Source organism: Venturia canescens, chromosome 11 (assembly GCF_019457755.1).
Source record: "Venturia canescens isolate UGA chromosome 11, ASM1945775v1, whole genome shotgun sequence".
NCBI lineage: Eukaryota > Metazoa > Arthropoda > Insecta > Hymenoptera > Ichneumonidae > Venturia > Venturia canescens.
In genome coordinates, this window is record NC_057431.1 from 7,950,447 (window position 1) to 7,974,372 (window position 23,926).

At 42.5% G+C, this 23,926-nt stretch overlaps 1 protein-coding gene across 9 annotated transcripts in view; it reads right to left on the minus strand.

Annotated features, from left to right (window-relative positions):
* Positions 1-23,926, minus strand: part of LOC122418233 (whirlin) — a 71,970-nt gene that overhangs the window by 34,115 nt on the left and 13,929 nt on the right. For 3 of the 9 annotated variants that reach the window (XM_043432350.1, XM_043432351.1, XM_043432343.1), the window contains exons 2-8: positions 18,533-18,928; positions 17,210-17,481; positions 16,601-16,612; positions 14,068-14,216; positions 3,289-3,624; positions 1,191-1,429; positions 9-309 (exon numbers count right to left, since the gene is read on the minus strand). In XM_043432350.1, the coding sequence (XP_043288285.1) occupies positions 9-309; positions 1,191-1,429; positions 3,289-3,624; positions 14,068-14,216; positions 16,601-16,612; positions 17,210-17,481; positions 18,533-18,888 (1,665 nt within the window). In that variant the 5' untranslated portion in view covers positions 18,889-18,928. The remainder of the gene's footprint in view (positions 1-8; positions 310-1,190; positions 1,430-3,288; positions 3,625-14,067; positions 14,217-16,600; positions 16,613-17,209; positions 17,482-18,532; positions 18,929-23,926) is intronic. The other 6 variants (XM_043432349.1, XM_043432344.1, XM_043432347.1 and 3 more) reach the window with 6 other exon arrangements.

Genomic DNA, 23,926 nt, shown 5'->3' on the forward strand with positions numbered 1-23,926 from the left:
GAATTTACCCTCGCGATCGTAACTCGTGGTCGGTAGACGAGATCGTCGAAAGCTGCTCTGTCCTTGCTGTCAACGAGTTCTCGAAGCTCCGTCAACAGCGTCAACTTCTCATGGGTATTCAAAAGGTCCCCGAGACTCGCCACAAGATCCTCAACGTTCAGCCTACGGTTTCTGTAGTCTGCCAGAATTTGGGACAACGCGGCACGCTCACTTCTCGCTAAAACGACCCTCGCTTTCTCCTCGACCATCGCAGCTGTCGCTGCTGACACTGTGTGAACACCTCGATGCCTCCACTCGTTCGAACTGCTCCTGGATTCACAAAAATCTTTAATACTCGTTTCCATTGTTTTTTATCGCACTTTATCGAATCTGAGACGAGATTTTTGTATTTTTCTTTAATTCGACGTTACGAATCTCGGTTCTAAACTTTCCGTTTGATAGAATGAAAAATTGAGATCTCAATGAAAGGACAAACCGAGGAGAAACGAAAATCAGAGGGTTTTGTGGATTTCTCTGATTTAATGTGCAAGTCGAAATCGAAATTCGAGCCGTGGAGGCCAAGAAAATTTGAGGAAAAACTTTCTGGGATATCAATGGAATGAGTTTGTGTAGTCAATCTGAAAAAATGACCTTTCAAGGTCGCTCAATGTCAAACAAAGCACCAGGACACTGTATCAGAATGAAAACAATGCAAAATGTAAAAAAATAACGACAGGCCAAATATTGAAGCTGTACAAAACACGAATGAAGACAATTTTCATGACATCTCAACGTCAGCATTCATCTGAGCTGTCAAAACTGTCAGAGGTCATGAGTTAACTCGCGTCCAGCGTCAAAATTGATTTGTCTCTTCCTCAAAATTTTTGCCTCAAAATGAATTTGCCTCTTTCCTGTGACGCTCGATTTGACCTTGAACTACATAATTGTCACTATCGTTGAAGTTTTTAGCGTTGCAGTGCAACGAAATAAACGAAAAAAGCATTTGTAATTCTCCTTTTTTTCCCTCCCTAATATTCAATCGTTAGCTTTTCAATCTTCACAAATCTTATTTTCGTTGATTTCATTGAACTTCAGCGTTGCAAACTTCAGCACTATTTATTGGCATCGATTTTTTGATTTTCGAATAAAAATATCAAGCTTTCTTCGTAGAAACTGAAATTTGATGGGACGTAAGGTCAAATTTTTCTTACGCTGGACTCGGTGGTCTGTGATTGCTGTGAGGGCTCTCGAGCAGCATCTGCGAATCGTGCTCCTGGTATCTCGCGCCAGGCACGACGATAGGACGACTTGTAGTGCACGAGTGAGGCACTTTGCCAACGTCTCGTATCACGAGACTCATTCGCTTGTTCGTCTTTAGTATCTGCACCGCCTCGTCATGTGTGGCTTCCTCGAAGCTTTGGCCATTAACCTCGATTATCTGATCTCCTACCTGTGTGCGATTTGTTGCTGTTTTTATTTGAACATTTTTCGTTGTTGCGGCTCGTACGAGATGCCATTTTTAAATTTTATCGACTGGGAGACTGGGGCAAAACGGGCTAATTAAAAAAACGTGGAAATTGTATTTTTTTTCCATTCTTTTAACTTGCTATATTTTTTCAGAAAAATTAAAAAAAAAAAAAAAAAGGAATTCACTCAAAATTGTGAACAAAAGCTTCAAAAAGGAAGAAAATGAAAAAATTTGAAGCAATTCTTATTTTTTTTTTCAACTGCTGCTTTTTAAAGGGAGCAGTCAAGGTGCAGTGAAACAAAAAATTCAGCAATTTTTGAGGAGCACGCAATTGACTCCCGAGAATTTTTTTTTTTAGTTTTATTTTTCCAGAGTGCAATATTTCCTTAGGTACTCCGTTTTGCCTCGGTCTTTCCTGTAGACATGAAATTGGTGCGAATATGGACCCCTCAAGTTTTATTTTCGAAGCTAGGAACTCTTTCGAGTACTTTTTTTTCCATTCGAAGCCCTTTCGTAAATTTATGGAAGCCATTAAAATCGAGTTTTCGATCATTTAATTCCGTAAATTTCTCCTTTTTTTCGTCATCCACAAAGTTTTCCCGAATTCGTTTGCATCTCTTCCTTTGGAATCGTGCCAATCCCAAAAGCTCTTGAACCTCTCAATCGGTTTTTCGTGAAACGGTGTTTTCGAACATACCAACGAGCAGATCTCGAAAACCGAACGACCAATTCTGATGAAACTTTGCACAGAGCATCGTCACGCGTTGCACCGGAATATTCATTCGAATCTCTACGTTTTCACGCGAAAAAAAGGCCATAAAATTCTCTATTTTAAAAAAATCATATAAAATGTTTGTATGGCAACTTTCAACCGAAAATAATGTTTAATTTCTCAGCTACATTCTATTTCACAAAATCCTTATGATCGTAAAAATCATTTGGTTAAAAAACAGTTGCATGGAGACGAAAATTGTACAAATAAAAAGTTGAGACATTGAAACCGAAATAGAATGAAAAAAGTGACAAAAATTGAGCTCTCCAGTGGCTCGAAAATGAATCGATGTCAATATGGACCACTCGAGTGATCGAGATTTCGGATTATCAAAGGATGATTAACAGACAGAAAGGTCCGCAGGAGAATTGGCATTGAGGTGGAACGTTTAGTGTTTTTTGTACTCGTCGGTAAATCGAGAGGTTTGGGCGCGGGTCCAAAAAACTTTTGAATTCCCTGATGAATTGGCTCTGGAAGATTCTCCTTTCGAAACTTCACAGCAGATATGAAGAGTCGATAAAATATTGAGTTTCATTCGACGTGTTTAATTGGCTCAGTGAATTTCGAAGGGGGAGCCAAATCGGCTCTCACCAATCGGGCAAGCTTACTGGGTCAATGCCAAGAGAATGGAGTCTAAAAATCGAGAGGAGCTCGATTGGCTCGAGTTACTTTGAAATTCGATCGAAACGAATTGAAAATATCGTTTGGGCTAACAAACTCGACGCTTTTTAAGGCTCTGCGACAAGATTGCGAACGCAATTTGTCCAACGCCGTTTCAAGGGCCCCCGGAAAATCCGGTCGCCCATATTAGCACGAATATCCTCGTATGAGCACCAATTAAGGTATCTCAAGTGAGGCGCGGGGCTACGCAACGAGGCTAGAATTCTCGACGGGCCCGATGCACGATCGCGATTAATCTGCTATCTCGCAACGAGAGATGCGCTGCTTCATCTCCACTACCCGGTAAAAACCGTTATTTTTATAATCGGGCGATTGCCACATGAAGATTCCTCGGACATTCAACTCACTCTGGTTTTTCAATAACTCTAACGAATTCGCATCAACTCACGAGAAGCCCGGCTCGGTCGGCGACGCTGTCCTTGTCCACGCCCGTCACGTAGATACCCAGCCCGTATTCCAGACCCCCTCGAATCATCAGCCCGAGCGATTGACCAGGCTCGATGCACAACTCCACTTTCCTCGTCCTCGGCCCGTAACGACTCGAATCCCGAGGATTCAGCGGCGGTGGCGATGCCGGTCTGCCCTGACGGTCCATCCAACTGCAAGACTTTTCACGACCCGCACCTGACCAAACTGGATGACCTCCCCGACAACGCGGATCCAACGCTGGACCCCTCACTGTCATACTCAGGGTACGACAGGCTTTGAGCATCTGAGAAAGAACCTCGTTAAAGATATTTCATTTCAGTCAATTTTTAATAATCCACTATGTACAAAAGCTAGTTTGAGAATTTTATTTCATTTTATGATATTTTTTTTTTTTTTTTTTTTTTTTTTTTTACATTTATATTTTGTATTTTAGGCTCCATTTGTAGGTCGTTGTTGCATCGTTTCGATCGCTGTTCCCGTTCAAATTTTATTCGTATTTGCGCATCGAATGCTCACGATATTTATCGATGCTTCGGTTATTGAGTCGTTTCGGCGACTTCCGGTTTGTAAAAATGTGAACGCTTTGATTGGGCACGTCGGAGAGACGTGAAAGACTGTTTTGAAAGCTCGGGTCAGTCGATTTTCACTCGTTACGATGGCAAAATGTTCAGGGTGGACGTTGAATTAATTGAAATTATTTCTCACCTTTCTGTCAAAAACTCATTCTCAGGTTTTCATTTTGAGACAATGATTCTATGCTTTAGGGTTTATTAAAGTCGTCGCTGTATTTTTTTTCATAATATTTCCAGCCGACGATTATTTTCGGTGGTTTTTAGTGCCGACGGTGCAAATAATTTAATTCGGAAGTTCCGACACTCGAGAAATTTTTCATTTTTCATTAATATTTTCAGTACGAAATTTTTCCGTGCGCATGCTGCCCCACGCGGATTGAAACGTTTTCAAGAAATTCATTTTTCGCTTTCGATTGAACGAAGTAGTAAGTAAGGACGTTCCCAATGACCTTTTCCTGGAAAATTCAATCCTGGGATTCCCGGAGGCATTAAATGCGGCAAGAAATTCATTTCTAATCCGATTATTATAGTTCCATCTCTGACCGACTTAAAAGTCACCGGCGGTGAGCCGATTCGCTCAAATTTTTCCCGCGGGTCCCGCAAGCTGAATTTTAATTGAATATTACAATTTCATCCCTCAGCAATCTCAAGGCCGATTCCTATTAGTCCGAAAGCATTAAAATTAGTCGGAAGGCCTTGAAAATTCGAAGATATGAGAAAATCAAAGTGAAACGATTTTTTTACATTTCAAAACAAAAACGTGAGGCAAAAATACTGGGCAAATTTATCCTCAAAGTGGCGTTTTTTCCTGAGGCATTTAAATCATAATTTTATTTCATTTCAGCCATTTTTATTTCATCCACAGTCGAGTACACTCGTAAGCAAGGTACTCGGGTACTTTGTGCATCACATACGTTCATTATTCTCTGCTGAGTTATCCAGGCGACGTGTCGTATAATCTCGGAACTGATGGGATGTCTATTAAGGTAATACGAGCTGTGGACGAATACAGCTATAAATATATTTCCACGTGAACAAGAGCATCGCGAGTGGGTAATTCAGAGTGATTTGCGAAATTTCCTGAGAAAAAATGTCCTTCGAACGAGACCCAACAGATCGTGAATTTCTCAAGTAAATTCATGGGACCAGGTCCAATTATGCGTTCACCTTCAAATGACCTTCGTCGAGGTCATGACAAATGGGAATTATTCGGTTTATGAGAATTCGAAAAAATCGACAGACTGTGACGTCACAGTCCCATTGACATTGGGTAATAAAATTTTTTTCATTGTCAGCAAATAAAAAAATCCGCACCCGAATCCTGGTTTTTTCTTTCCGTTTCAAAAAAATGAAGCCGCGTTGATGTTTCGAATGCTTTTGGGAATTGATTCTTGCTTCGGAAAATCTCCGAACTTTTGGAATGCGGTACTCGAGAAACTCATCATCCGAATCTTAAGCTCGGTGAAAAAGTTTTCGAGAAAATCATTTCGAGCAACGGTACGGAAAATCGTAGAGATTTTCATCGCAGAACGTATTTTTCGACCTAAATTTCCATAGATTCTTACGATTTTGGAAGAAAAACGAAAATAAATACAAGTTTTTGGGAATAAATAGTTGAAAATTTGGAAGAATTTTGGGATTTTTGACCGTTTGTAAAGATCCGAAATGCCGATGGAAGAAAATTATTCGCCAAAAGGTCAGCATGTACCGTGAACCCTTGGAAAGGATCCGACTCGCCTCGAGGCTCAGCAGCGTTAGTTCAAAATTCCAAAATGTTTCCAAAGGTTACTTTTTCCATGGAAATTGGTCTAATTAGTGTAATTGGGAAAGGCGTTAGCAATAGAGAACGAGAGAAAGCTTAATTCAAAGAAAATGGCAAGCGGTACTTGGAGAGAGAAGCAGATACATTTGACGTATAATGGGAGGAGAGTGTCGGTTGGGATATCGATCTTCGAGGCTGCCCGTGACGTCACATCCTGCCTATCCTTGACCCAACTATACATTTCTCCCTCCTGGTGCGCCTCTCCCCGATCCTCCGCTTGCCTAGCGCCCTCCTTCGATCCCTGAGGGTTCACACCGCGTCCTCGGGACTCTCGCGTCTGTTCGCCCCTCTTGCTGCGATGTCCTCGGAAGCCTGAAGGCAGCGCGGGGGGGTGAGGAGGTTCGGGAGTTTGTTGGAGCTGACAAAAGGCTGGCTCCGGGTTATTCGATAGAGGATATGCAATCTCGACGCGTCGTTGCTTTCCCTTTCATCAATTTTCTGCACTTGCAAAATCATGCTCCTCTGCCTCCGCCTCGTCCTTGGAGCTGGAGGAAAGCAGTACTTTGTATGGGCGATGTGAGCAATTTGTTCAGGGTACTTTGGTCTTTTGGTACGATAAGGATACGAGGATTTAGGCCGGTACAGTCGCGATGACGAGCTGAGCTATTACGTCGTTCAATCCTAGGGCTGCCGGGAGGAAACTCACTCCGAGTCGTCCCTCCGTCCCTGGAGATGATCTCCTACCATATTGTCCGCGTCGAGGGAACAAGCCAGCCAACGCCGGTTACTGCACAGTGTCTGTGAAGCTCTGAAGCTTGACCACCCTCTCTTTGTCGCCTGAACGCTTGCAAATTCGAGTTTGCGATACAGGACTTTCCAGAAGAGGCCTTAAACCGTGGCAGTTGTTGAGAGAACGAACTTTCGAGGAGAAAATTCCTCAGCCATTTTTCTCTACGACCCACCGTTGCTGAGCTGCAAGCTGATTTGTGAATTACCAATCAGCGCGCCCTCCCCACTCTACCCTCGGACGCGGCGACGCTTCCTGTTGGCTGACTCACTAATCGGTTGATATCTCACGAACGCTTGCTCGTAGACAAAAATCGTAAAGAACTTTTCTCTTCAGAATTTCATCATCTATTCATCCCCCATGCGACGAGGTCGACTTTCGAGATAGCCAACTCCGTGGGTTCGTTAGCACGCATAGTCGCGTGCTCTTCACTGTTATAGCGCAAATAACCCGTAACGATCGTTACAGCAACGTCACACGAGCTCTCCCACTTTTTCTTTCCTCTTTCTCTTGAACTTCCTCCTTCGTCGCCCCTTCACTTCCGGTCCCCTCATATCAACGGAATTTCATCCTACTTTTGCGTTATCCGTAGGAAATATAAAATCATAAGGGATTCCCCATAAAAGGAATTAGTGTTTGCTTCACTACATACCACTCGGATGATCCATGTACGGAAAGTATTAAGGGAGTAGAACGAAAAGCAAAGCTCGAGGAAAACGTTTATCGCGATGGAATAAATGAACTGTCTTATTCCCCCGTTCTGCAAACAGTGGATTTTCTTTTTAACTCCTCCACAGTAGCAAATAATTCTTTCCTCCTTTTTTCTCCTCCTGCTTCTTCTTCTTCGCCGAGGCAATTTCAGATCGATCTCTTCGAACATGGCGGCGAACTGTTCTCCTCTCATCCTTCCCTGTGGACCAGCCTCCCATCCTCCTCGTATCTATTATGCTCCGAGAAAGCACACGAGACGGAGACACCAGGAGGATGGGAAGCAAAAGTGTATAAAAAGAAAAATAAATGATGTCGAGGGTGGAAGAGAGATTTCGAAGGGGTAGTTTCAGAGAACGGCTCCGGGAAACCTGGCGCCACAACTCTCTCTCTCTCTCTCTCGCTTTCTTTTGCTACAGCAGATTTAAGCAGAGTATGCACGAGACGCAGTCGTGAAAAAAATTAGACCGAAAAAACACGGACTCAACAACTTCGTTGCAGAGTATTATTCTTTGCCCGGTTCTCGCATAAATAGACGTCCCAGTAATACCTGAAGCATCCGAGTGACAGTTCTCTGGAACGGAATGAATATTTTTCAGCATTCAAAAACATGCGAACGATCAATCACCAAAAAGTGGATCCTCGTTGCATCGATGGTCGCTCTCGAAATATCTTTGGCCAAAGGACCATTTAATCATTCGATAGAATTAGTCGTCATTATTTTTTATCGAAGATTTGTCCAATTCTAAAGACTTTGGGATCAAATCCCCAAAAGAATTGTCCTCGCGTAGCGACGAGTGGCAGTTTGCCAGGAAACGGAGCGTCGCCCAATGAAACAGCGGCGTTTTGGTGCTCTCAGGGTTTAATAAACTCGAGAATTTTCACTGTGAACTGCAGTTGAGAGTCTCGGGGCGGCTGACTTTAAAAACACTTTGTTCCATTCCATTTTAGTGGGAGTAGAGAAAATCATATTTTTTGCCGGCTATAAATACGAGACGAAAACGCGGATGTCTTATTCAAATAAAACTTGGGTATGTGGGCCACCGGATAAAACAGAATGAGAAAGAAAGAGATAAATGGAGACAGAGAAGTTTGAGGCTGGAATGGAGGAAACAGAAATGCTGCTTTTAGAAAGCCATTAAAGATAGATTAGTCAAGAGTGAATAATTAGAGTAGGAAGTGGAAAGGGCAGAAATTGCTGGCTGCATATTATTGGAGCATCAGCTGAGAGTGATTTCCCTTGACAAGTGCAAGCGAATTTATTTTTATACGAGACTTTTCGACTGAGAAGTCACGCTCGTTCGTAGTCCTCGTTTTCAGGTCGCGTTTCCACGGGTCACAGTGTAGGAAAAAGCTTGTAAAATTAATTTGATTTTTGGGTATAAATACATAGAGGAGATTATACAATTTAAGGCAAAAGGGATTTTCAATTGGAAAAATCACCAGAAAAGTTTTTCATTTTCGAAGGAAGAGTTCGAACCAGCCAGGACGAGATTTGGCACAAGTTTTTCGTGCTTCGATGTGACAGGGTCCAGAAAAAACCAGCGACATCGAGTCGAATCCAGAGGTTTGGTGTCCTCTGCATTTTTCGTGATGGCTGAGAAGAGGAAAGGGAAGTGGGAAGGGAAACTCGATCGATCCCAGATATCGTGAATGTACGTGAAAAAAGCAGGAAAATAGGGGGTGGAGAGAGGATAGAAAAGGGAAGGAGTGAGGGCAAAAAACTGTGGCCAGGATCGAGAAACTCGGCAAATTTAATATTCAAGGGTTGTTCAAACGTCTCGTGTAGTCTCCTGATTTCTTTCACCTCTTTTAGACCCTTTTTTTAGTAACCATGTGCAAAGCAACGTCAACGAAATCTTATAACACTGCAGAAGTCATCGTTTCCTCCCTTAACGTGATTCGAGGGTCCCTTCACCTCGAAAACCCTGTGGAGGCTGGCAGTAAATGGAAAAATTGATTGTTCGAAGATCAGTGACCCCCGGACTGCCTTCGGTTTGACTCAAGTCAGTGGAAACGTTTCTCAAGCACCTTTTCAGTCGTTATTTCTCCTCGCGAACCCTTGGAAAAATCTGGACATCAGTTTCGACAGTGAAACTGACTCGAAATATTAAAAAAACGAATTTTTAATGACCTCTCAAGCTCGCTTTGAGCTTCAGGGTCGAAAAAAGCTCATTTTTGATCGGTTCCGATAACCTCCTCAATGTCACTGAAAACAAGGAAACACGTGATGCCACGTGACCCATCTCGAATGATCGATCGGTTGTGCCGAGTTGAAAGGAGAAAGGAGGAAGAGGCGAGCGAACATTAAGCCGCGAGATATGGAAAAAGGCTCGATTTTGCCATTAGTCAGTGTACGCTAGTCGTGCTGGGAACGAGCGAATTCTTCTCGAAAAGATTTTCAGTTTTTCTTTGCCCATTTCACGATTTTCGTAACCCAATTTTCCTGTCGTATTCGAGGTCCTTTATTTTGGAACTTTCGAGGTTTCAATTGTTCAATTTCCTCTTTTTCGTGGTAGACGAGTCGAAAGTCCATCCGACGAGACTCCTTTTCGGTCAAGACTTAAAAATTTTACTGCCAGCTAAAATGGGACCATGGGTGGACCATTGAAATTCGCCTCGGACAATCTCAGATTGATTTTTCGATTTTTTCATAAATCTCTCCATAAAAAAGCCTCCCATTGTACAGCTTTTGAGGTCGTTAATTTTCATATTCTCTCGACGATAAAAACGGGAAATTCCATCGAAGTTTTCCAATCAAATTCCTCCGGTTTTCTCGAACGTTCGAGGTTATTTAAGGCATGACTAAACTGCCGAGGGAAAAAAACTTTTTGCCATCTTTTTTGCCTGTTTTCTCCCATTCTTTTAACTCCCCTCCTCCGAACATCCCTCACGATATCTATCGCTGATTGTCCATTGTCGTGTCAGAGAGTCTTTTGTCTCACGAGAAGACTCTTCGGGGGAAGTCTGGTGGCACTCGCAGCATTAGCCTGGAGAGGGATGTTGCACGGATACCCATCAACTTGTCGTTTAAATCCGAGAGAATGCTCGTCGAGCTTATTCTTTTCTTGCAATCCCTCTTTTTTCAACCCCTTAACATGGGACCTTTTGCTTGGAAACAACCTTCCTCTCACCTTCAAAATCTTCCAGCCCCGGAGCTCCATCCATTTCAAAAGTTTTATTCAAGTGACCAACTTTTTACGTTGCCATTTCGTTGATCATTCGCACGGAAACAGAAAATATTTTTACGTCGATTTCGTAGTCGTAGAAAAACCCATTGGCGTTGATTACAAAAAAAAATTGTAAAATATTTGAAAATAATCGTTGATAATCATTGACGATTGAAGAACGACTCAATCATTAAAAATTTATTTAAAAAAAAAATTGTAGACTCGACGCAGAATTGCCAAGGAATTATTGGCGCAAAAATGGAAATAAATGAAAAAAATGATCAATTTAACTGAAATATTTAGTCCCATACGCACGATAAAATATTTACTAAATTTCACAAAATATTTAGATAATTATTCAAATAGATAGCCAATTGGATTGACGAAATTGAGGGTTATGTGACGATATTTGGGTTACTCTAACGTCATATTTTGTTGCTACGAAAATAATTGTATATTGCGAATCTCCGTAGATTGTGTTGTGGTAAGAAAACCTTCAGCTGAATCAACAAAATTATATAAAATATACTAAACTTTTCTTTCGATGTAGACACTCGTATAGACAATTGGTTTGGTCCGTCATCGATAAAATTTAGTAAAGTTATACACGAAGAAAAAATCCGACCATCAAAATTATCTGTTTTTGATACGGTTTACAAAATATTTATCATTCTCAATAAAACCGTTTAGATACTTCAGTACTTGATATTCAAACGAATGTTTCGAGTTCTTCGAAAAAAAGATTTAGTTAATTCACATGAACAAAAATTTAGTGATTCGAATAAATGAACTATTTCTTATTTATCGCAAGCGGATGTTAGGTAAAGCAACAAAAATATCAACTATAAAGACATTTAGTTGTTACAACGATTTTTTTCTCAGTGTGCTTGAAGATTGTGCAAGTTTCATTGTCAGTGATAGAAAATTGTAAAAAAACAGTAATAAATTTCTATAAATCATTCAGAATGTGTCGAAAGGACGGCCAAATAATTGTCATCGATAAAATGGACACGTGGGTGATCTGGGACTGCAGTGAATCATTAGAAAAAGAGCTCAGCCACGACTGTCCGTTCTTGGAGGAAATAACGAGTGGTTTTAAAGAAACAGAAGGTCATGTTTTCCTGGAGCCAGGAAATATCACCTGAATTTATTTGCTTTGGTGGTAGAGGTCACGTAGGTAATTGAAATTCAATCGTGCAAGTCCTCCAGGCACGTTTGAGCCTTTTCGCGGCAGAGCCAATGTTTTTAAGATCCCCTGATAAATAATTAATAAAGAAAGAGTAAATGAAAAAGTGGAAAGAGAGAAAGGGCTGTAAAAGTATAAATAATGTTTCTGCCACTTCTACTAACCGGACGGAAAACATGTACGAGAAATAAGGTGAATTTATATCGAATGCAAGTCGTCACTCTGCTCTACTCGACCTCGACTCGGGCATACACACACGGCCTGTATTAAATATTGAATAGTTTCGAACGAATGCGGAAGAATAAAATAGCCTCACGTATCTCAATAAATCCTTCGAATGTACACAATGAAAAAAAAAAAAAAAAATTCCCCGAATCCTGAAACGCTAATGCCTTCACGTGATAAAAATGGAGGGTGTTGGAAATGACTCATGAAGAGTCTCACGAAAAAAAAAAAAAAAAAAAAAAAAAAAAAAAAAAAAAAAAACAAGACACGAAAGTGAGCTTGAAATGGGAATCAACACGATGAATTTTCGGAATTTTTTTTTCATTTTACTGTTAAACCAATTTCCTGTAGTTTACGATTTTGTGTAGCCTCGAAACATAATTTTCCAATACTTCAGTCTTAAGAGCTGAGGGAAGAAACTTCTGGTTTCGAAGGGTCCGTAGGAGGCTGAACGTTCAAGCTACTTTTTTGGCAGGCTTTCAAGCCGTAAGTATTGAAGATAGAAAAATTCTGTCTAGAGCTTTTTTGTAGAAAATTTGATGCTCTAAAAAATTGATCCCTTGACAATTTCTCGAATTCCTAACCGTTTTCACGGTACGGACGATCAAAGACGCGAGTGATTCTTCGAAGTGGAGTCAATGACTCCCCAGCAGAATTCTGATGAAAAAATGACAATCGGACACCCTGTGTACCGTGTAAAACTATCTTTGTACATCGTTCTGTCAATCAAGTTTTAACTGGGGGGTTCGCAGTGGGCAAGTAACTGCGTAAAGGTTTATAGAACAGTGACGCATAGTCTGTACGTAATAAATGGGAGGATGACGAGGATGAGGGAGTAGAAAGAGGGCGTTATGGTCAGACGGGAAAGCCACCCGGTGCCTCAGTTACACGACAATTTCCATACAGTTTATATTACCCTTCTGTCTCTTTTTATTTGCCTCTCACGCTCTCTCGCTCTCGGTGTATATTCGATCGATCGATATGGCCTCATTTTGGAACGCTTTCAAAGTGTCCCAACTCCACAAATATCCACGTAAGAGAGAAAGGGAAAATATGCTCTTGCTCTCCCTCTCGCGTGAAGATTCGATATGTCGCAGGGTCAATCTCTTTTTACATCTTTTTTCTTATTCCTTCCTCACTCACTCACTCACTTCCCATCTCCTTCCGTCCATCTTCTCTCGTTCGTTAGATCTATCACGCTCCGTTTCATCGCAACGAGCTTTTACTTGAGTGGAAAAGGATGCTGTGTGGTCAGACCGAGAGTGAACGACCACAGCAGAGCGAGACCAGAGAGAAAATATTGATTCGACCTGCATATCGTTTTTCGATTACTCTCTGTGATGCCATAAAAAATACTCTCGTTTATGAAAACATCTGCTATCTTTTTCGATATTTTCCATCAGTATTTTGCACGAATTTTTCTCATTTAAGCAACATTTATTTCGGTTTTTAAAGAGGAAAGTGCACAGGCAATTTACCAACAAGCTCGCGTCACGAGCCCTTGTCATTGACATTGACGAGCCTATAAATTTCTACTGCGAGGGCATTTTTCCAGCTTCCAGGCTTTTGGTCCGAGCCCTCGTTATTCGCATTGACGGGTTCCTTTGAGCTCGTTTCCGTCGTGAATCGTAACCAGCATATTCAGTTCAACGATATTTTGATGGTTCATAATTTAATTAAATCCTTCACAAAAATTCCGAATTTTTAACAATTCCGCACTATGATTTGCGAACCTCGTGAAAAAATTATTTAAACAATGGATGATTGGACAGATGATTATGCCATTTTGAGACGGATTTTTTTTATGGAAACACGATGAAAATTTTTTTCGTTCGATGGAGTCACGTTCGAACGTGTTCTCAAATATTGCTTTAAAATAAATGGTGGTTTTAAAATTATTTATCGAATTTCGAGAGTTAGAGAATTTCTGCAAGGAGAGAAAAAATCTCGCCTGGTACAGGCCAAAAAATTTCATTGTTCACAAGACAGAATTGAATATTCCAAGTATAATTTGTTGAGAATAATTGTTTAAATATTTGTTTGAATTTTTCTATGATCAATGTTCCTGAAAATTGTAATTTGTAAAGCTCAAAAAAACTGTCGCACTTTCAACAATTTTCGTCAAATTGCCTGGTATAATTCAATGGAAAAAAGTATTGGAGGTAATTGTATCGGGAGAGCGTCCTTAATTATAAGAACAAAGTCAAAGATGCAAAAAGGCTTTGATATGGTTGGCTTGTCAATATTCTTGGACACGTAAGAGTTGATAAGGCCAGGAACGACTTGAAAATAGTGCTGATAAGAAAGGAGTAAGGAGGATCCACTTACTTTGAGGGCTTCCTCGTGGGTCACAGCGCGAAAGGGCGTCCCGTTAACTTCCAAGATGGTGTCACCTGGCCTCAGTCCAGCTCTCTCCGCAACCGAGCCCTCCTCGACCCTCGAAATGTAGACTCCCACCCCTGAGAACAATTCGCAGACTTTCGAGACGAGAGGACGTGTTTCAGAGGTCCTTCGGCTTCCTAGGCCTTTGCCTCATCTGCGTAGGCTAATACTATTTATAAATTGGCAGATCGAGTCAGAATTCGTGTCTGGGAATTGGGGGGATTTATAGTTCGAGAAATTCCGAACAGAAAAGTCCTTAGCCATTTTTTTGTCCGATGCACCGTTACCGAGGTAGTGGTCGAAGAAAAATAACCAATCGGAAGGGACGTAAGAACGAGCGCAGCGGTGGGGGAGCTCCGCCTACTTTTGTAACGGCGCACCGCATTGGTTTTCCGTTGATTCATCGATATCTCAGCGATGCTTGATCAGAGAAAAAAATGGCTGAGAACTTTTCTCTTCAGAATTGCACGATCTAACGCTTCCCCAAGCTTAAACACGAGTTTTGAAATTTCCTGTGTATTTATACAGCTATTCTCCATCCAAGGCAAATTCAGCGCAACACTGAAGCAACCGAGAAACTTGTTCCCCTACGACTTCGGTAGCTTGCATGCTCCTCGTTCCATCTTAACTCTGTCTTTCTTCCTCACTCCTTTTCTCTCGATCACGACGAGGCAAGCGACGAGTGCTTGGCCCCGAGCCAGAGTCTCGTGATTTCGTGGTTTAATCGAGATTTCGACCTCTCGGAAAAATGTCCTCAACTTGCCCTCCGAGCGAGGACGAGTCTACCGTATCGCGAACGAGAGAAAGAGAATTTCACGTTCAATCCACCTCCGCCCCTCCCACTCCCTGGATGGAGAATAATAATACTCGATCGTTAAGGTAGAGACGTATTACAATAAGAAAATGAAAAGTGAAAATATATTTGAATAAACTGCTTGTGTATTCAGTGTCAAACAATTTGTATCGTTGTCGTATCATCGAATTATTCTTAAGGGACAATCCCATTGAAAATAAAGTTTGAAAAGTCGATTGACTTTTTTATTCAAATGGCACGGAGCATTGCAAGGGAATCCAAGGCGTATGAACGTAAATATTTTCAATTTGCTACCAACAAAAAATGTCCTCCAAAAGCTTGTCGATTGTTCAACTGATTTTTATTTGTGAATCAAATTCGTATTACCCGTTAAGGGTACGATTTTTTTTGAGCAAAGAGAATAAAAATTGGAAAAATTGTTGATCCACGTATCAAAAAATTCCCCTTGGGCGAAGGTAATTTAATTTTAAGGTCTTCGAAGCCCCAAAGACATTCGTGTTAAAAAATCAATAGAATGTCATAAAATGCTGGATTTGAATGCATACGAACATGAGGCTTGAGTGAATTCGTGTGAGAAGGAGAGAGCACTTTCACATGCAACACATACTATCTATAAAATACTCGATTTAACACGCTCGTTCGAGTTTTAATCAAATCTCGATGGATCGACGAGTCTCGAGACAATTCCCCGTTTTTTTCGTCTTTCCCCCCAGTGACGTGGACATAATGAAGTGAATTTTTCGTGCTCGTGGTACAACCAGGGTTGATCTATATAGTTGGCCATGGAGATGTACGAGGATGAGTAAATTTTCGGGCTCGTTGAAAACCTGGGAAGGGGAAGAGGCTGGCGATTTAACAAGAAAAAGTGACTGCGACACCTCCAGGGAGGCTTTGCTTTAATTATATTTTTTTTTCTTTTTTCAAACGTAATTTACAGAATTATTCAATGGAGTGATTAAATAATTAAAAGCTTTATTTACGACTCGGAGCTTCCCAGACTCCACCGGATTAGTGAAAAATTTAATTTCAACGAAATTTCTGCATCCATTGGAAATAAATTTTGAAACAATTTCCCCTTGAAATAGTGGAAATTTTATTCCAGCTGCTTCCGCTTTCTGACATTCTTTCACAATCCATAATTTCATGCACTTTTCAATAAAACTTTTTCAAAATTCGATAATCTTCAAGTTCGAGGAATTGGCTTCGGTTTTGACGTCCTGGGAGAGAGCGCAAAAACTTTTGTGTTTGATTTTTCACTGGGAATGAAACACCAAATATTGGGATTGGTGAGATGAGCGTTGGACGATTTCATGCAACGTAATTCTGCAGGAAACACTTTCATGCGACATCGATGGTCGTGTATTTGTTGTTGAACTATTTTTTGTTTTGTTTTTGTTTTTTTTTTCCATTTAACGAATAACTGATGGTAACGTTAAATAAAGTGGAAAGCAACGGAGACTGAAAAATTCAGTGGTAGCGAATAACTCGGTCCGGAACTTCAATCGAGTTAGTTACGAGCTCAGCATTTTTTCAACTCTCCAACTTCGTTCGGCCCTGCTCCCACAGAGGCTGGAATTTCACTCTCCGTTGCTATTTCTTTTTCGTTTGAAAAAGTGAATATTTTTTCTGGCGATTTTTTTCGTAACTACGAGGCGTGTGTTTTACCTGACTGCGCATCTGCGGTACAGCGAGAAAAGGACAAAAAGATATTCGCATACGTGAGTGTCGAATGCACTCTCACACAGCACCCTTGCACACCTCTCGCTCCTATTAATTTACGTTTTTCTAACTGTTGGATTCGTGAACGACTCCGTCGAATTCGTCATCCCCATGAGAAAATATTTCTTTTATTTGGACAGTTTGAAAAAACCGTTTTTCGAAATTCTTCGTTATTCGATCGATGGACTCCAAATTGAAGGTGAACTTTGCTCGATCGAAGCTCGAATGCACTCGACTGATTAATTGTTTGCCACCAACCAGGAATATTATTCGACTATTTATTGATTTTTTTTTAAATTTTCCAATTGATTTGGACGAAAAAATGGGTGGACGGAAACAGGGACGATTCGAAGTGTCGTCCATTTCTCCTTCGCACAACGATGAGAAAACAAAAGTAGAAAAGGGCGAAAGAGACGGCCATGAAGAATGATCTCGTCCCAACAAAATAGCCCAGTGACTCGAAACTCCAAGAGATTGAAAAGAAGCCTCGATCGTCGTGCGATTCGATAGAGACACGAAACCAGATGAATTTCGAAACTTAACTTTGAAACTTACCAGCGTCTTTGCCACCTTTGACACAAATTCCAAAACCGTGATGGGAGTCGGGGGGATCCCTCGTCATCGTAATCGTTCTGACAGTGAGCTCCTGAAGACTGAGCGGCTGGGGACCAGGCGACGTCTGCGAATTCGTCACATTTTGCTGTTGTTGTTGTCCTGGATTCGCACTCGAAGCTCTCACAGCGGAAACACTCGCAGGACTCGAGGCTGGCGTTCTTCTGTCGTTCGGTCTCCTGCTTTCACTCGGTGCTCCATTTCCAAAAAGTCTGCTATTCTCGTCAGGAACAGAGGACAACAGAATTTCATGAAAATTCACGAAATTATTTTAATCAACGAGTTCACTAATATTTCCAGTAGCAACAATATTCCGGGGCACGACTATTTTCCTTTTCCTCGTCTTCAAAATGTTTTTGTGTTCGATTATTATATCCTCGACGTTTATTATCTAGTGTGAATACTGACAGTTTACAATTGATGATTTACTAAAACATAAGAAACTATAAAAATAAGTGAAAATATAGTTTGAGGCTATTTTTGTTTGTTGCTCAATTTATTTATCATTGATTTTTCTGTAAATGTGAATATTTCGCGATGCTTGATATATTTTCACTTATTAAGCTTGATTACACATAAGGAAATCGTATCTGATTTAATAACTTAGTTATCAAACCAAGATTATTACGTTTGCTCACGTCAGTCGTCTCACAAAATTCTAGTCATGAATCTATGATTTTTTCGAAATGAACAACTATTTATTGTGCGTTCTGCTTAAACCCTTGATACACAATTAACTCGAATTTCAATATTTTCCGATTAAAGGACCATAAGCAGTCTTCGTCATTCGAGATAAATGTCTATTCGAATCTATCTCCATATTTAACAAAAACAATTTCGACTGAGATTATAGATTGGAGGGCAGGCTTGCAAAAAAAAAGTGAGTACAATTACTTTTCCTAGGATGCCAAGAAAGGATCCAACTCGATAAAAGCAATAAAAAACGAATAAATAATGAGCTGAGAATGATCAGGAAAAAGAAATGTGAAAAAATGAATCTTGGCTCGTCAATTTCGAATGTCGATTCTCAAATAGAAGCCAAAACTTTTCAAAATGAGAAGCAATTTTTCAACATGATTGCAACAAAAGTCCTCAGTTTCTTCAGAGACCAATGAAAAATGCACTTTAATTGGTACAATTACGAGACAAGCATAAATATTTCACAGCCCCATTATTTTTATGCCCCATTTTTCGAGCTGCAGAGTACGTGGACGTTTCGAAGCTCCGTCCAGGAAAAATAAAAAATGAAAGCATGGATAAACTGACCTGATGACCTGTTCGGGGGAGATAGCGCCGCTTCCGGCGACAGCGACCGGATTTGTTGTCGTGGTATGTGTCCTGCTATGTCTGTAGGGTGTGGTATGAGAGGAATGATGATGGGGTGCGCTGGGTGGTCGTTCGACGATGGTGTAGTTAGTGCCAGGTGGGCTGTAGTATCCGCGATGGTGGCCGGCCTGGTGTCGTCCACCTGGTTCGAGATCTTCGGCTTCGTAGTATCCGCTTCCACTTCCGGTGCGAAGGTAATGGCTGCCGGAATTGCGTAGAAAGTGGGAATTGCTGGTGCCCCCGCCCCACTGGAGTTCCTGGAGCTCCGAGCCGTAGTCTTCGGTGCTGCTCGCCATCCTCGACCTCCTTTTTTATTCTTCACCGATATGGGCAGTCCTGAGTATCGTTAGAGATCGAAAGAGCACGTGAGGAAACGAAAAGACAAAAAGGCAGCTAATTTTATCGAATTCTTGGTAAAAGGCTGTTGGAATAAATGATCCTCTAATCGACGCTCACCGAGGCACGAACTCCGGAGACGGAGGACCGTTGACGCGCGCACACACACAAACGTTTCTGCGTACCTGTGTTCGCGAGGGATGAACGGCGGGGTGGGGTGGGGGGTTGTGGTGGAAAGTATAGTCGAAGAAAAGCTTTCGAGCAATTGCCTTGTTGGCACGCGGTCTACACCGTCTACGGCTTCTTCGTGGCCATATAACACGAGGTTTCCTCCAACCCCTTTCACCCTCGCGCCGTCCCCGTTCACCCCTTGGCCTCACACTCGCCTTTAAGCTTTTTTCTAGACGGTCAGTGATCCGAATTAAGTATATACAAGCCTCGCGCGAGCAGTCCAAGAAAAGAAAACTTCTCACACCCTCGGGAGGGCTTGCTTCACCCTCTTTTTATCAAGCTACCCTTAACGATCTTGTAAAGTTGTTCGTTTTGAGCGGTTTTATCCGCCTCGTCCCCCGACATCCGTCTTCTCGCGATGTTACGTGACACGAAATCTTTCGACGATCTAAATTGAATTGGTTAGCTCGTGCACTTAATTCAATATATGTGGCTCATTCACGCGGCCTTAGCTTTAACGATAAACTTTAAAGAGTAACGGCTCAGCGCAGCACCCTGTGGCGCCACCTGCCAGTCGATTTTTACGGCAGCCCAACCTCGTCAGCAAAGAAATTCCCTTTCCCTTGATCGTTGCTGAAATTTTCACATTGTCTATTGCTCCGCGGAAACGATCCACGGTCAGCGACCCAGCCGAACTGAAACGCCGACAATCGCGGAATTTACAGTCGGCATTGCTCTCTCCTAAAGATTAGCGAGAATTCAATTAAAGCGACTCTCACAGCTCGCGAGAAGACTTATAGAAAATTACGGTGGATTCGTCTCCTCCGTAACTCAATTGCGGAGTCAAAATAATTAGGAAAATGAAAAACAAAAACCAGATAACGCAGAAAGAGCCCTGCATCCAGCGAATGCGTCAGCTGTGAAATATTTATTTTGGAACAGAAGAGAGGCCAACGGTAAAAGGAAACATTAAGGTAGAAGGAGAGGCGAGACAGCGCATGCTTGTTCGTACTTATTGCTGTGTCGTGACCGATTTCCAATCTAAGATGGAATCTCTGCGGAAGGTAGCGTTCGGGTAATTGGACGATTTAACAGTCGAGTATTGTGTGGATGGTTCGGTAGGCGAAGGTGTTTCGTATAATGCCTCAAACAGGCGCGACTGTACGAAGGCATTTTTCGTGAGACAGTTCGAGCGAGATCAGGAGGCTTCTATTTTTGGTTACTCAGAATCGATGGGATCGTGTCTCCGGGGGATTTTTTTTTTTCATCTGGATTTACAAAGTTTCGGAAAAGATGGAGCTTCCTGGAAGACCATTGTTGTTTTATTTTACGATATCTCGAACTACGACCTCTCTTTTATACGAGCAATAAAGTTGCCAGACACGTTTGTCGAGGGCTGCGCCCAGTGAGACAGAAAAACTAACTGTTGATCCAGCAGTCCGAGGCTCTCGAGAGTGCATACGTTTTATGCATTCGCCCGCGGAGAATGTCTTGCTACGAGTATCATCTCTCGGATGGATCGTATAGTCTTGACGGAAAAGTTGGAGGACCTGCTTCCGCGGGCAAAGTTTATGGAGGAGAATCCAGAGGGAAGAAAGTTTGGGGACCCCCGCGTTGGCTGGTGAATTAATAAATTTGATGACAACAGCTGAAAAAGTTGGGTCCTGGTATTCAGCCATCGAATGGAAGGCTCGACCTTGAAAGGGTTGGCAAAATGTTGCCTCGTTCCTGGCTTCGATGTCGCAAGAAAAATTCTACCCACTCCAAGACAAGACTGGAGCGGTATCCAGTGGTCTGGTAACCGTGGGAGTTTGCCATGGTTCACTGATAACAGGTGGCCAGATGGACGTTTGCAAAAGTTTCTATTGAGAAGGTACGAATCGGAAGTGAAATGCGGGAGAGAATGAAAACATCCCGGGCACAAAGGGATGCCGCAGGGGGTGGCAGGACGCAGACAAGGACGGTGATTGAATAGAGAGCATTCCGGAAGCGAGGAAAACGTCGGAATTTTTGTCGCGTTAAGGGGAATATCAGTGTGAAACGAAAAAAGCTTGGGCGCAAAAGAGCTTCTGTATGGTCCAGGGACAGCAGACTGGTCGGTAAGAACTTGTTTCATGTTAATGTTCAAGTAACATCATTGGATTTCATCCGCAGAAACGCGTTTTTCTCGAAACAATGTTTTTTGAACTGGTTGACAGCATGACTCTGTCAAATTTCGTCCAATTGACTTCATTCGAAGAGGATTTTCTTCAGAAAACTTATCGCCATCGTCGCATCGCAGAGTTTTTTTTATTAACAATTTACTGCAAAATTTTTGTGTGGAATTTGAATTTTTTTAAACGGGGGCCATTTTTTTTCTAATCGCTCTGCGATGTAATATAATAATAGCTCTGCTCTTATAATTTGATAATCTTTTTGAGTTTTTTATTTCAGATGCTTGCTGTGCCACTTGTGCTGTCAACCGTCCGGAAGTCTTTTTTCGAGACGCCATTTTGCGAGCGCTCCTCTGCTTAATAAAATAAACTGCAGATTGAAAAAAAAATTCCTCGTATACTCCATTACTTCAATAATGAATACACACGAAATTTCAGATAATTTGATGGAGTCGTTTTTTCAAGAAAAATTCCCAAACAACACCTCATTATTCAGCCTGTCACACTGAAATTCCCCCTTAAATTTCTCAGGAGCTCTCGCTCCATGTGCGTCAATAGGAACGTGTGCAGGTAGAAGAAACGGAAAGATACAAAGGAGGACCTTCCAATCGTGCATTTATTCAAAAGACGGAAATCAACTTGACAGAAAGAGAGAGCGAGAGAGAGGCGAGGAAAAAGATGTGAGAAAGAGACGTCGCTTTTCGAGAGTCCCGGGAATATGTGGGAGGGTTTTTCCCATCCCGGAAGCGTGGGTGGTGAAGAAAGGTACGAGCGTTCACGTGCCCACGTACGCGGTACGCGTGCGAATCAACCTTGACAGTGACGGAGACGAGTTGAGTGCACATGGTTCCATGGTCCTGGATTGGGCCATTTTTTGTCTGACGGTTGCTCACCCGGGGACGTGTTCTGTCGTTAACCAAGAGGTGAGGCTGAAACTGGAGGGGCGGAGATGAACAAGGATCCCGTTCCATCGCTTGGTCCAGGCGTGGATCGATGATCAGTCGACTGTGCTTTTTACAAAGTCATTTGGCCTTGAGCGGGGGTTATTTTAATACAGTCGATTACACCTCGGCGAAGGACCGTGAAGGAAAGTGGCCTTGGGCACTTACGAAGATGGTGTCGGATGCGAAGCTGCCATCCCCAACTTCTATCATCAGCCTCGTTTTGTTCGAATGTTAGTATCCGCAGAGAAGTTCATGTCGGAAGAGAGAAGGGAGGATTAACTCGTGGATGGAGGGTACGGAACATCCGCTGTCGATTTCGATTCCGTGAAGGAGAATGAAGGGGATTGTTTCCTCGGGGCTGCCCAAGCAACCTTGACACTGAAGAAAACCGTTCGTGTGCGACAGGGAAGACAAGAGAACTAGGAAGATTGGGGAAGGAGAGCTAATGAGCGATCAGCGCTGGTAAGACACTGGGAAGATGAAAAGAGAAGAGGAGAAGGCAGCCTCGTTGTTTGCTGGTTGGCTGCAGTTGTTGGTCGAGTCCAGAAGGCCTTCGGAGGACGAGTCACAAGCTCTCTTCAATTTCCTTTCGCCTCGTAGCCCACTGATGGAATGCTGAGAAGGAAAGCCTCGTGGTGGAGCTGCGATGCGGTTGAAACGGCTCTATAGGAAAGCCAGTCCTCACTCCTGGCACGGAATGTACAAGCCAGCAGGGGAGAAGGGCGCTTGTACACCGCACAGACTCGTGGGCGTTTCACCGTGTGCGAGGGTGGGGCGATCAATACTGCTACACAGCAGGCTAGAGTTTCTGTGGCAGAGCCAAGAAGGGCAGCCAACGAAGCCGGCTTCATTCAGAAGCTAGCAGGCTTTCCCCCGCTCCATCAATGCCCTCTGCATATACTACATGTGCCATACTACGCCAACGATTACACGGATGATAGCCTCGCGCATTGATCCCTGCATTATAACCAGGGTTAAGCTCTCCCAACCGCTTCCCAATTCATTATTTTTCCTAACGCCATCCGCTGTCCAACCTTCCGACTTGTATGGGCTCTTGCATCGATGCCCAGAGTCGATTGCTTGGTCCATGATCCGGACATTGTGCTCTGCTGCCTCCAGAGTCCCCGGGTAGTTTGAGAAATGCGTCCGGCCAGACATCTTAATGGTGCCAATCTCGGTGGGAGTTGCCATCAATTTTGTTGATGGCTGATGATCATGTCCGAAATCCAATCCTCTCGAGCAGGTGTCTTTGGATCCTGAGGCTGCTTCGATATAGCAAGCTGCTAAACAGTTGACTTCTGGGTCTCGAAAATGATCTTTCGATCCTGGAATTTGGAGTAGGATTTCCACCGGTTTGATGCCGTCGTCAACTGGATTTAGTGTGATGCCAGGATAACTGGGTGATGAAATCTTCCTTTGAGTTTCATACGACATTTACGACTGGATTGTGGCTGTTGACACGAGCAGATTTATGGATGACGACATCTTCGACTGATTCCAGGACAATAGCGTTGGCTGATAATCCCGGAAGTTATAACGGCAGCAATCCGAATAGATCAAATCTCCCCAAGGCCATCGTTCCATTAATCACAGTTGATGATCCCAGCTGGGGCTGTTCCAAGGATGATTATACGTTGAACTGATTTTTGGATGCTGATGACATCGGGCCTGCTTCCTGGACGTTGGATCCTGCCATTGAGACCGAACCCCAATTCTCGTGGCAATGGATC